This window comes from Culex pipiens, chromosome 3 (genome assembly GCF_016801865.2).
Source record: "Culex pipiens pallens isolate TS chromosome 3, TS_CPP_V2, whole genome shotgun sequence".
Lineage (NCBI taxonomy): Eukaryota > Metazoa > Arthropoda > Insecta > Diptera > Culicidae > Culex > Culex pipiens.
The window spans coordinates 94,359,826-94,374,401 of record NC_068939.1 but is presented as its reverse complement, the minus strand read 5'-3'; the positions used below and the strand labels follow the sequence as shown (position 1 = coordinate 94,374,401).

The 14,576-nt window shown below is 36.6% G+C and overlaps 1 protein-coding gene across 10 annotated transcripts in view; it reads right to left on the bottom strand.

Moving 5' to 3' along the window:
* LOC120413376 (uncharacterized) overlaps positions 1-14,576 on the bottom strand; it is a 266,874-nt gene that overhangs the window by 101,046 nt on the left and 151,252 nt on the right. For 6 of the 10 annotated variants that reach the window (XM_039574175.2, XM_039574167.2, XM_052709510.1 and 3 more), the window contains exon 3: positions 1,412-1,531. In XM_039574175.2, coding sequence (XP_039430109.1) covers positions 1,412-1,514 — 103 coding nt within the window. In that variant the 5' untranslated portion in view covers positions 1,515-1,531. Of the gene's footprint in view, positions 1-1,411; positions 1,532-1,613; positions 1,956-10,594; positions 10,774-11,465; positions 11,694-14,576 lie in introns of those variants that run through there. The other 4 variants (XM_039574168.2, XM_039574173.2, XM_039574174.2 and 1 more) reach the window with 4 other exon arrangements.

Below are 14,576 nucleotides of genomic sequence, written 5' to 3'. Positions count from 1 at the left end.
ATAGGACAAAGGTCAATATGGAGGCTTATATGTAAAATTGTCTGGGGAATCGATTCCTACTATTGGGTTTTAAAAATTTTGACGTTTAGATCCCTTTTCAAAAAAACAGTTTCAGTAAATGATTTTTGTATTTTTTTAGGAGAGACATACCATCTTGTATTTTTCATCAGTCTTTTTGTAACATTTAAGGCTATATCCTCAAAAATTTTGAACGAAGAAAAATCGTGACAACACCTTAAAAATTAATTTTTAAACTTTAAAATCAAAAAATCTCATAGAAGTGGCGTGTATTTTTGTTCCAGTGTATTTTTTTCAGAAAGCACGTCCAATTTCCTACAAGTTTGTCTTTGACTACTTTTTGATACGAAGCAATGGCTTCGAGATACAGGAATATTTAAATTACGAAAGACAAAAATATTTAAATACCTTACGCCCTTCTCAAATGTTATTTTCGAGTACTATTGGCTCCATATACACAAAAATGGCTTATATAGGTCAAGGACAACATGTCTACAAAGTTTCATTGAAATCGGAGAGTTTCAGTCGGTTAACCTTTACAAAAGTACCAAAAAAATCCCTGATTTGAGCTGGAATTGCTCAAAAACACTATTTTTGACAAATTCAAAATTTTGCAATAAAATCATCTTAAAAATAGTGAAGATTTTGTTTCTTTCCACCTAAATAATAAAAAAAAAACAATAAAATTTAAGTTTTCTAAGTGTCACTCGCGCAATTTGTTTTATTGTTTTATGTATTGGAGGAAGAAAAGTCAAATTTGAGCCAATCTAATGAAAAGTTAAAGGATTTTTCAATATTTAAACTTTATTTCAGAACACTGAAATAAAAAAAGTACCGAATTCCTAAATTGTAGGAATTTTGGCTCATTTCCTTATTTAGTAATTGGGGTTTTTGGATTACTATAAGAGAAAAGGAGGCAAAATTCCTAGAATGTAGGAATTTGGTACTTTTTTCTAAATCCAGTGTAGGATTGGTGTTTGTCAAAATTGTATTTCTTTAAAGCATGAATGAACTAAATTAATTTTATACAAAATTCAGTTGAATGCAAACTATAAATAAACTTATAAATAAAAACAAAATGTAAATTTTGTCAAATCTGCAATCCAGAAACAATTGTACAGTATAGAAACCTAAGAGAGCACACCAGCCATCCAAAGCAGCTACACAAAACAGGATAACGTTATTGGATTGGTTTGGCACTGAGTCCTCGACGTCTCCCCGAGTGAATAAGTGATGAGTTGATTGTTTGGATGTGGCTTCGAAGCTGGGGATGGGAAAGGGATCTTTGGAAGCAATCGACATGGCACGTGTCAGCTATTAAGGGATTACGTTTGTGATTAGGCCAACCGGCGGCGGCTCATCCGTATTTGTGTAAGCACACTAAACAGCTTACCTTTGCTGTCGATTGCAACGGACGGGTGAAGAAACTGGGCGAACCCGTCCGCGGGGTATTCGTCACGCTGACTGTAATCCCAGGGACTGCACAGTCTAGTCATCCACAAGGATTGGAGACCTGTAAGTAAAAAGAAAGTGTTTCGGAAATAAGTACTTATTCAAGGGTTAAAGTCTTGAAATATTCAAATGAAAATTTACACCTCTTCACTTGAAGCTATTTTACGTGCCATCATAGCCACCACAAAATAGCCATAGTTCATGTCGGCAATAAATTCTTCATTCTCCGAGCCCACAAAAGGCGCCACAATAATGAATGATTATACGGTTCAGGCAGTGACAGTTTCATTCCAACCCCTTGCCGACCGAAGTACGGCGACGACTAATGATCTGGAAAAAGATGTCTGAACGGGTGTTCGCTTTAAAGGGGATTTCTGGGGAGTGAATTTTCCGGACGCCTTCGGCTTAGGCCGCGTGGTTGAGGTTGAGGTACGGCAACCAAACGAGAGAAAGCTCAACGACGAAGGATTTTGCAAAAAGAGGGTACAAATCATTTCGCATGCCATGATGAATGACTCTCCTGCCGGGCTGGAATGTGCATCGCAACATTTTTTTCTGGCTGTCGATTCTCAACTCCACAGCTCCACAGCGGTGTAGACTGAGTGCGATGTGTTTACGCCTTTGGGATGCTCAATTTTTGCAACATAGCTGGAAGCTTTATGTAACGTCTAACATCCCTAGTTTCCGTCAGCGATTTCATCCATCAGCACCCAAAGATAGAAGAATTTTTAGTAGTTCTGGCTGCATACTAGGGAGATGGGGGGGATAGGCCAAGCTGACAAGAATTCACACATGACAGACTTTCTCGATTGTAAGGACGATTTGAGTGACTCTGACGATCAGCAAAACAGCAGGTGAGCAATTCTCTACGAAATCGGTCTTTTTTCTTCAATTTTAATTTTTGTATTTTATAATCCGACTGAAACTTTTTTGGTGGCTTCGGTATGCCCAAAGAAGCCATTTTGCATCATTAGTTTGTCCATATAATTTTCCATACAAATTTGGCAGCTGTCCATACAAAAATGATATGTGAAAATTCAAAAATCTGTATCTTTTGAAGGAATTTTTTGATCGATTTGGTGTCTTCGGCAAAGTTGTAGGTAAGGATATGGACTACACTGGAAAAAAATGATACACGGTAAAAAAAATTTGGTGATTTTTTTATTTAACTTTTTATCACTAAAACTTGATTTGCAAAAAAACACTATTTTTAAATTTTTTTTTATATGTTTTAGAGGACATAAAATGCCAACTTTTCAGAAATTTTCAGGTTGTGCAAAAAATCTTTGAGCGAGTTATGAATTTTTTGATCAATACTGATTTTTTCAAAAAATCGAAATATTGCTCGCAAAAATTTTTCAACTTCATTTTTCGATGTAAAATCAAATTTGCAATCGAAAAGTACTTTAGTAAAATTTTGATGAAGTGCACCGTTTTCAAGTTAAATCCATTTTTATGTGACTTTTTTGAAAATAGTCGCAGTTTTTCGTTTTTTTAAATTAGTGCACATGTTTGCTCACTTTTGGAAAAAATATTTCCAATTCTCTATATTTTGCTTCTTGGGACTTTGTTGATACGACCTTTAGTTGCTGAGATATTGCAATGCAAAGGTTTAAAAACAGGAAAATTGATGTTTTCTAAGTCTCACCCAAACAACCCACCATTTTCTAATGTCGATATCTCAGCAACTAATGGTCCGATTTTCAATGTTAATATATGAAACATTTGTGAAATTTTCCGATCTTTTCGAACACAATATTTTCAAAAATTTCAAATCAAGACTAACATTTCAAAAGGGCCAAACATTCAATATTACGCCCTTGTAAAATGTTAGTCTTGAATTGAAAATTTTGAAAATATTGTTTTCGAAAAGTTCGGAAAATTTTACAAATGTTTCATATATTAACATTGAAAATCGGACCATTAGTTGCTGAGATATCGACATTGAAAAATGGTGGGTTGTTTGGGTGAGACTTAAAAAACATCAATTTTCCTGTTTTTAAACCTTTGCATTGCAATATCTCAGCAACTAAAGATCGTATCAACAAAGTCCGAAGATGCAAAATATAGAGAATTTTCTCAGCTTTTCAAAAATATTTTTTCCAAAAGTGTGCAAACATGTGCACTAATTTAAAAAAATGAAAAACTGCGACCATTTTCAAAAAATTTACCTAAATATGGATTTATCTTGAAACGGTGCACTTTATCAAAATTTTACTAAAGTACTTTTCGATTGCAAATTTGATTTTACATCGAAAAATGAAGTTGAAAAATTTTGCGACCAATTTTCGATTTTTTGAAAAAATAAGTATTGATTAAAAAATTCATAACTCGTTCAAAGATTTTTTGCACAACCTGAAAATTTCTGAAAAGTTGGCATTTTATGTCCTCTAAAACATATCAAAAAATAAAAAAAATTAAAAATAGTGTTTTTTTGCAAATCAAGTTTTAGTGATAAAAAGTTAAATAAAAAAATCACCAAATTTTTTTTACCGTGTATCATTTTTTTCAGTGTAGTCCATATCCAAACCTACAACTTTGCCGAAGACACCAAATCGATCAAAAAATTCCTTCAAAAGATACAGATTTTTGAATTTTCACATATCATTTTTGTATGGACAGCTGCCAAATTTGTATGGAAAATTATAGGGACAAACTAATGATGCAAAATGGCTTCTTTGGGCATACCGAAGCCACCAAAAAAGTTTCAGTCGGATTAAAAAATACAAAAAAAATCGAATGACCGAAATCCTAGAGAACTGTTCAGGTGAAGAGTTAAGTGTTGTCGGTGAAGAGTTTTTTTTTGTTTGTTTGAAAACAGTGAGATTTACTTTTGTAAAGATGCAGTTTTTTTTGTTTTGATCATTGGTGCGCTGGAAGTGGGAACGCGAAGTCGTGATTATTCAGGTTAATTTTTTTGATGTGCTTTTGTGTCGCTGTTCGTATGGGATGAGTGATTGTGCTAATCAAATAATAGCGCGTGGTCGTAAAAAATATTCGCAGTGAAAAGTGATTTTTTTTGTGTGCCTTTTGTCGTGAATTGTGTGTGTTTCTTGCTAGTAATAATAATATCAGTCCTTCCTTTATCATTGTTGATCGGAGGGCACGCCGCCGGTTGAGTTTGTCGTATTAATAGTGTTCCAAAGTAACTGGGTGTTAATTGTGTTTAGTACTTCAGTCGATTGCGGGCGGTGAGGCCACGCGCTTGCCTTACTGAATTATTTTTGTCTTTTTCGTTGAGTAATTGGTGTTTTTTTTTTGTGCTTTTGTAAACTTAATTAATTGTTTTGTGATTTTCAAAGCCCTTCCTATATCATCGTTGATCGGAAGGCACGGCGTCGGGTGGATTGTGCTTAAATTTTTCGAATAAGGTTTTATTTTTTTGCTGTGAAAAAGCCATTTCTATATAATGATCGAAAGACGCACTGACATTTTGGATTAATTAATAGTGGAGTGAGATAATTGTGAGTGAGTGATTTTGTGTGTTAACCAGAAAGACCTTCCCATAGCATCGTTGCTCGGAAGGCTCGCCGACGGGTCTGTTATGAAAGTCCTCCCCATAGCGTCGTAGCTCGGGAGGCATCGAAAAGCCAATACCTTATCCTACTAACCAAAAAAAAAAATTAATCACGTGATGCTTGAAGGAGATGCTGTGGATTCAACGGTCTCATGCGGTATCAACAAGTATATAGCGAAAAACTATGTGCTTGATGAGTCTGCAACTTCAACTATCGGACTAACATTCCTCCCTTTCGTTGAACTGCAGGCTTCTTGGGAGGGCGCCGGTATTGACTAATAAAGTAGGGATCTTCAGAGGTTAAACAGTGAACGGATGGTTGGCTCCCACTGATCATTTTTGATTCATTGTTTAACTTCAGCTGATCTGTCAATAACGGAGTAGCAGCTCATTGGCAGTCAACCATGCTCATGCTCATGCTCATGCTCATGTAAAGATGCAGTTTTTTTTGTTTTCTACAAGTCTTCTTTGAATGTTATGTAAATGATATAGTCCATTTGAGTCATTCTCCGCCAACTCACACAGCAGTTCGATTTGCGTGGAATTTTGTCCTAAGGGGTAACTTTTGTCCCTTTAAATTTGGAAATTGATGTGGGCGTGAGCAACCACATTTATCAAAAATCATAACATGTATATGATCGCATATGCATTTTCATCGTTTTGCCTTCCTCACTGAGGTAAGGCTATAATCCTGCTCGAAAAATGAACTTTTGAAAAACAGCTCGTAAACCTATATTCATGTATACCTATCGACTCAGAATCGAAAACTGAACAAATGTCTGTGTGTGTGTGTGTATGTGTGTGCGTATTCCCCTTGGTGCTCAAAATTCTTGCCAAGTTTTCTCGGCACTGGCTGATCCGATTTGAGTCAAATAAGTTGCATTCGATCCAGTTTGGTGCCACATACTGCACTATTGAATTGTTTGAAGATCCGATAAGTAGTTCAAAAGTTACGTATAAAAAAGTGTCAGAGTTGCGAATCGGATCTCACATAAATGCATGTAAACTATATCCAGACCCATCACCCGACCCATCGTTGGTTAGGTTATCAAAAGACCTTTCCAACGAGTCCAATACATTGAAGATCTGGCAACCCTGTCTCAAGTTATGACCACTTAAGTGATATTTATGTACTTTTTTGATGCCGGATCTCACTTAAATGTATGTAAACTATGTCCGGATCCATCATCCAACCCATCGTTGAATAGGTAATCAAAAGACCTTTCCAATGAGTCCAATACATTGAAGATCTGGCAACCCTGTCTCAAGTTATGACCACTTAAGTGATATTTATGTACTTTTTTTGATGCCGGATCTCACTTAAATGTAGGTAAACTATGTCCGGATCCATCATCCAACCCATCGTTGGATAGGTAATCGAAAGACCTTTCCAATGAGTCCAATACATTGAAGATCTGGCAACCCTGTCTGAAGTTATGACCACTTAAGTGATATTTATGTACTTTTTTGATGCCGGATCTCACTTAAATGTATGTAAACTATGTCCGGATCCATCATCCAACCCATCGTTGAATAGGTAATCGAATGATTTTTCCAATGAGTCCAATACATTGAAGATCTGGCAACCCTGTCTCAAGTTATGACCACTTAAGTGATATTTAGGTAAACTATGTCCGGATCCATCATCCAACCCATCGTTGGGTAGGTAATCGAAAGACCTTTCTAATGAGTCCAAAACATTGAAGATCTGACAACGCTGAGTATCAAGTTATGACCGCTTAAGTGACATTTAACTATTTCTTTATTGAGAAACAAACCTTACCTGACAAAGTTCGTTCTGCCTTTTTTCGTTTGTTGAAGTTTTTGACTTTTTTTGCTTATTCAGCCTCCTGTGATCAAAACTTGATTTTAACCTATCCCATACAATCTGCAAATTTTCCGGAATCGGTTCCAGAGTGGCCAAAGTTGTAACTTTTTGGCGTAAGAACCTTCCTTGGACTCACGAACTTACCATACGAACCCATCGCAACAAAGAGCACCTCGATCGGACGTTCCGTGTTGAATTGATTCGCGTTCGAACAAAACCGTCAAAATTTTGTATACATATAGAAGATAGATAGAATTTGTGTCCAAACTCATAATATCACCAAATGTTGGTAAAAAGTGAGGAAGGCACCATCCACATAGGTGGATTAAGTTAGTTTTTAAGTTATTGATGCAGTTTTGTTCAGAATCACGTGATCCAGTTCCAGTTTTTCTGCGAAAACTTAACACGTAGCCTTATGTATGGGACAAACTTCAAATGCGTTTTTCTCAGCTTGGGCTTCATCCATATAGTACGTCACGCTAAAATCAGCCAAAACTTACCCCCCCCCCTCCCCCACTTTGTCACGCTTTTCCTATACTTATAACACGCAATGTCACACTTGCTCAGACCCCCCCTCCCCCCTAGAGCGTGACATACTTTATGGATGACGCCTTGCTGTTTTTGCATATGGGACATTTATCTGACCATGGGCAGTATAAACATTGAGACAAGGTTGCCAGATTTTCCATTTATACTTTGCTAATGAATCCTAACATGGCCGTTCCGTCAGCCTTGAAAAAATGTTAATTTGTAAGATTTCTAATCACCCTTTAAAAATTTAGTTGCTTTTCGACAAAATTCATAATATCGTTCGATTACAAAAAAGATGAATAGCAAAATAAATCCTTTGCTCTGGAGACACATCAAAAGCAAAATCGTCGCCTTCTAGGGTTAACTTCGCAAATCAACAATTTCGATAGAGTTTAGCTGATAGTCTGGGAGGACACATTAATTAGCATATATAATGTTTATCTTTTGGTAAATTGCAAATGTTTTGAATCTCCTGTGATTGTACCCCGCATGTCTGAATACTTCTCAACATAACAATGTGAAGTCAAAATAGTTACAATTTCCTTAGAGAACCTGTTCATAACATTGTGATATCCTTCCTCCCTGGTCATCCGGCAAAACCATCCCCGGCACAGACGATGAAGTTGGCCGTTCCGTAACCGGCATGACAACAGCGAAAAAAGGTGTCATGAACGTCTTGCACTATCGCGGGGTACTTCATTAAGCTCAAGAGCAAACTTCCCTCCGTAAGAAAAGGGACCGTCGACGTTGACAAGGCCATTGTAGTCGCCGTGTTGACGTTGTTTGTTTGGAAAAGCTCTGCCGCTGAAACCGATGGCGACGACAAGGACGACGATGGCCACTCCGACCCTCCTTTTGCAGACAGAGAATGGAATGTCAACAGGCACCGAACAACAATCGGCAGCTGGCAACACTGCCGGCTCTTGAGACTCCTGGAGAGATGCTTCTGTGGACACGATGCATCCTTTGCATGCCGTTGAGAGATTTAGGTGGGAAATTCCCGCACGAGTTGTTGGCCAGGGAAATTATTGCAATGTTGATGTTTCTATTCTTGTCACCGCTGGCCTGGTGACGACATGAACGGGAATTTAGATGGCTGAACGGGGCTGTTGAAATAAGTTCACGCGAAGGGAATTCCGCTTTGCTGAGGATATCGATAGTTTTTATAATCATTCTTACGAAAAAGTTCGTCATTTTGCATCCTTCGAATAACCGAAAATCAATGTGTAACTTATTTGGAAATACCTTGGAGAATTCTCCTTATCCCTTTAAAAAAAAAGTAGCTTCAGACCATCTTATCGGTATATTTTAATCAAACAAATAAAAATTGCAAAAACACTCAACCATAATGGGTAATTCTCCGCCAACTCACACAGCAGTAGCCCCGACCTTTCTTTGATTTGCGTGAAACTTTGTCCTAAAAGGTAACTTTTGTCCCTGATCACGAATCCGAGGTCCGTTTTATGATATCTTGTGACGGAGGGGCGGTACGACCACGGGGATGCTACGGCTGTCATCTGCATACAATGTTACTGAAGCCTAAAAAGTACCAAAGTTTTGGTGTCTAGTGTCAAAATTATGGGGAGTAACATGACGAAAAGGGCGCAAAATCGAAAGGACGAAAATCATTTTATTTTTTTTAATATTTAAAATGAAATTAAATGTGTACTATTATTCGGGCAAATCGAGACACATGGGGTGAATTGAGAAGTGATTTTAGCAATGTTTTTGCACAATATTTGAATATTTTCATTGGTTTCAGGTAGAATAGACATAAAACAACAAAATTAGTTTCTAAATTTGAACTATTATGTCTAAAAACAGCTGTTCATAGAAGGCTTTCAGGTACCATATAAGTTGGTTTGTTTGACTCAAAAGCATGCTTTCTTGTAAACGTAAATAAGGTAAAATCTGGAGTTTTTTTTAATAGGTCAATAAACCAAATTTTCAGTTTTGGCTTTTTGGGTGTTTTTTAATACCCCTGACTCAAGGCGGTTTCAAAAACACCCAAAAAGCAAAAACTGGAAATTTGGTTTATTGGACCTTTTCAAAAAAAAAAAAAAAACTCCAGAAATATACCATGCTTTCTCGAAACTACATAGTGAGCTCCACGACGTCCCTAACAATGAGCTATGCCTTGTTCGTGGACTCGCTCTTAAGGATTAAAATTAAATTTATGACAATCTGTGAGTTCATTGGCCAGATTAAAATTTGCGGAAGACTTTTCGAAGGTTTTAAAAGACACCTGCTGGGAAGCTTTGCCTGAGACCTGATGCTAGACATATATTGTTGTTGGTGGCATTTTTGGTTTATTTTAATGAAAGAATCATTCTGAGCAGCTACAGGATTTTTTTTCCCAAAAATCAATAAGATTTATTATATTTTGATTTGTGACCCTCTGAAATGTTAATACCGAAACAGCGCCACCAAACATTTGGTGGCGGCTTCAGCAAGCTACGTCAGTATCGCGGGCCTGGGTACGACCCCTTCAATTTTTGAACATGTGAAAAAGAGGTGTTTTTCAATAATTTGCAGCCTGAAACGGTGATGAGATAGAATGTTGGTGTCCAAGAGACTTTTCTGTAAAATTAGACGCCCGATTTAATTGCGTACTCAGACTTCCGAAAAAGCGTATTTTTCATCGAAAGAAACACTAAAAAAGCTTTAAAAACTCTGCCATTTTCCGTTACTTGACTGTAAAAAATTATGGAATTTGTCATTTTATGGGAAGTTCAATGTTCTTTTCGAATCTACATTAACCCAGATTTTTTTTCATTCAGAAAAAAAATCGTTTTAAAATTTCGTGTTTTTTTAACTTTGCAGGACATTTTTAAGAGTTTAACAATGTTCTACAAAGTTGTAGATCAGACAATAACAAAAAAATTGATGTAAAAACATAAGGGGTTTGATTACAAACATTACAAGTTATCGCAATTTTACGAAAAAAAGTTAAATCTAAACTATTTAAATTATCATGAAAATCAGATACTAATTTCTTTAGGTACCATTTTCGAATAACCTAGTCAAAAGTTCGCTCCAATCCTGATTGGATTTCCACCCGAATGCGCCTCAAAATTAGCCCACCGATGCAAAGCTCCGAAGAAATAAAACCCAGCAGGTATCGTTCCGTAGGAATTTACATCCCGCAACTTCAATCTCATGCCACTTAAGCCACGGTGTGCGGTAACCCCCTCTGCCCCTGACCCGGAAAACCAACAACCAGTTATTGTTTCACAAGTAAATCTCACCTTCATCAGCCCTCGAGGGCCCCACCCCCTACTGGAAATGGCTGCTTGCTTGCCGGGGTTGTTGAGTTAGATTCAACCCGGTACCACGAAACGAAGGCCAAATTTATGGCAAACCGAAATTTATTTTGCGTTTCTAAATATTTGCCTGGACGCGCGCGTTTCGCCTTTTCAGGCAGCCCCTGGAAGGTTTTACAAGGAACTTTGGTTGGATGCTCGGCCCTCTGGCATGTCTTGGGTTCTTTGGGATTACGGGTCGGAATGCATACCCAGGTTGAATTGGGTTGAAGTGGAAATTTAATTTCAATTTTATGGGGATCGCAGTGCTGTTTGGTCAAACATGTCGGATGTACTTTTTAAACCATTTTTGTTTGATACATCTCACCAAAATTTGTATTTTTCGGAAAAAAATCTTTTTTTTTTTAAAGAAGCTCCAACATGTATCTTTATTTTCATGAGTAATTATCAGTGATTTCAGTTCTGCAATTTAAAATAAGTACGATAAAAAAATAAACAAAACAAATAATTTAAGATAAACAAGGCAATACTAAGACATGTGTGCCCAACTAATATAAAAAGTGATAATGTTCACACAAGAAAACGACAGTTTTCTTCTCGTACCAACTTTTGTCTTCTTCCGTACGACACTCAACCGATAAAAACTACATCAACAAATGGTTTCTGGGAAGCAAAACTTGATCCTAGTTTTGGGAACAACAAAAAGAAAAGAAAAGAAAAATGTATATGTTTATGCGAAGCTTGCGCATTGCAAGTTTTTCTCCCTCATTTCTTCGACAAAACTAGGTCCTGAGTATGTAAAAGTTTCCTTTTCCGGCGTGGAACAATGGGAAAAAAGTTCAGTTCCCCTACTTACTCACAGCCGAGCACCTTCTGGTTCGGCCCAGAACTTGACGACACCACCACCAACTTGACGAAACGAGAAAGTGCCCGGGATATGTGTGGTGCTGACCAGGATCAGGCCAGAGGGGACCCGGACAAAAAAAGAAACGACCCCATAAACTCACACGGCACTGCAAAATCGCACGAAATTTCAAACCAGAATGGCTGACAGCTAAAAAACACACCCACGCGCGATACACCCACTCATGTGTGGTTTCTGGGTTGAGGTTTGCGGAAGTGAGAAGTGAGTGGAAAAAGTTTTGCCCACCCTCAACTGTCAGTTCGTTTTCTAATTTTTGCCACGTGGTTCCCACACGTGTGGGCAAGTAGTGGAAGCTTTCGGCGCATTTCGCAACGACGACTGCTTGCAGCAAAAATTAACCTCATGAGTGACACTCTGACGGACGCGACGACCCATAGCGAGGGCGAGCAGCACACACCATGTGACCACGTGGTTCCCAGCGGGACCAAGTGGGAAAAGCTTTTTCCTACTTTGCTTGGACTTATGCCCAAGAAGGAGGAAAGTTGATGTGAAAATTAATTTTCAAGTGTTTCGTTTGAAAAATCACTGTTTTAGTTGTGCATTGAAAAGAAAAATGAAACAAACCAGAAACATCAACAATATGGCAATATGTTAGGTTGTTAGCAACTTCCCTTCGTTGATTTTTAGGGAAAAAATGCTTAGAAAATTATAAACTACAAATCGTCGCCGTCGTGCTAACTTGTCGTACGTTCATTTTGAGCCAAATTGAGTTAAGAACGCCATTTTGTGCAGCTCACAATGCCTCATCTTTTGACCTTCACAGATTCCCAAAATTCGATTTCTATCCTGAGATATTCAATGAAAACCAAAAGAGCTCCGAAAATTTTTGTCACTTTTCATATGAAAGAAGTTTCAATCTTGTCGTGCTATTTTGTCACTCCCTGAAAATTGATGTAAGTGCGACAAAGGGCAAAGGGATTTCAGGTCAGAACGCGTTTGACGCACGTACAAGTTAGACTACCGTAAACATTTGTAATTTTAACTCGGGACTCCAGCAACCAACTTTAACCAAACTTCGGGACAATGCACATAATGGTCAGCCAAACAAAACGTGTTTGTTATTGTTTACATTGCGTGCTCTCGTTTTTGTTTATTCAAAGTCAAACATTAAAACACGTTTTTCAACAAATTAAAAAAAGCTAAAAAAATGAAATTACAGGCCACGGTGTAAACATTTGAATCAAAAAAGTGTTTTAGAATGCATCATACACCTGTCCAGTTGTTTTGTCATCATTGATTTCCAAAATTTCTAAATACTGACGAAATTTTATTTTTGCGAGAAAAAAAGTTTTTGTGGTGCTGTACATTGTAATTTCATAAAAGTTCAAAATATTTTTAAACGATTCCAAACATGTTAAAAATGGTTATCAATGCAGAAAAAGGCATTTAAGATTGTTCTCAGTTGATTAGACTTCTATTTCCATTGAAATTTTGATATTTTTTTGAAAAAAATATTTTTTTTCCTCCTTTTTTTTTCGGACTAGTTTTGAAGGGGGAGGGGGGGGGATGACATAAACTTTGAAAAATATTTGCAGCGGCCCAAGGTGATTTTCAAATCGGGAAATTTTAGAGCGTATTTTTAAGAACGAATATAATATTCTTTGTGTGGAAACCACTCACTCAAAAGTTAAATCGTAACTAAATTATTGACATGAATTTTGAAATTATCTTCGTTGTAAATAATTGATGATTTTCTAAATAACGGTTAACAATAAGTTCACAAAAAATTTAACTTGAAAATCCAAGTGACTTTGATAGTCACTAAGTAATTCGCTACGAAATATGTTACTATTTATTTTAATTTTTATTTGGCTCAAACTTTGTGGGGGCTTTCAATATCACCAAAGGAGCCATTTTGTGCCATTGGTTCTCCGATACAAATCTCCATACAACTTTGGCAGCTGTTCATACAAAAATTGTACGTAAATATTTGAAAATCTGTGAGTTTCCTTGGAATTTTATGATTGATTTGGTGTCTTCAGTAAAGTTGTAGGAATTGATAAGGACTATTCAGAAAAAATAGCCACACGGAAAAAATTGTAATTTTTTAATTACTTTTTTTTAATTTCCATTTCCCAAAATACGTATTTTGAAATTTTTGATTTTTTTATATTTTTTAGGGGACAAAATCCGCATCTTTTAAGCCATTCAGTAGTTTGAACAAACATTTTATGAGTTATGATTTTTTTTTAAATAGTGATTTTTGTTTAAAAAAATGAAATCTTGTACCTTATATATTGTTACTTCATTTTGCCACTATAAGTCTATAATCCTGCTCTAAAAATGAACTTTTTATTCAAATCTCGAAACCCCACCTTGATGTATACTGATCAATTGTCTGTGGGTATATGTGTAACAGCAATTCCCCACGAAAACAGCATTATTCAAAAAAAAAGTTCTCCGATCGGGCTCAAAATTTTTCTGGAAGTTCCTTGGCCGAAATAATTAGACCCGTATTTTTTTGTTTGGCCTGTTAGGGTGACCTATGCCGTGTTAGGGTGGTCCGAAAAATGGTAATTTTCGCAGATTTTCGCAAAAATCACATTTTTCAAAAAATCATAAATCCGCACCATTTCAACCGATTTTAGCTGTCTTGGGTGCAAACGAAAGGGTATTAAATAGGCTTTTAAGGATAATAGTTCAAAGTTTCAAATACCTAGTCTAACATTTGAAAAGGTCAAATGAAAACTAAAAATGATTTTTCGATGGTCTCAGGACCAAAAAGCCTATGTCTGAAAATATTTTTATCGGATTCCTCGGAAAATTGTGAATACCACATCAAAAAATGGTGAAGTTATGTTTTAAATATTCCAAGATACGATTTTTAAAAAAATAAAAACTGGGTTTTTCGACGCGCCGCGCGCAAAAAAAGGAGAATGACGAAATCGTCAAAAAATCGACTTTTTTCACTTAAACTACGATAACTTTAAAATTTCAACAATGCCCTATACATGTTTGGGCACCAAAAGTTGCGTATTTCAATCGTTTCTCGGAATATTTAAAACATAACATCACCATGATGAACAAACTTCCTGGTTTATT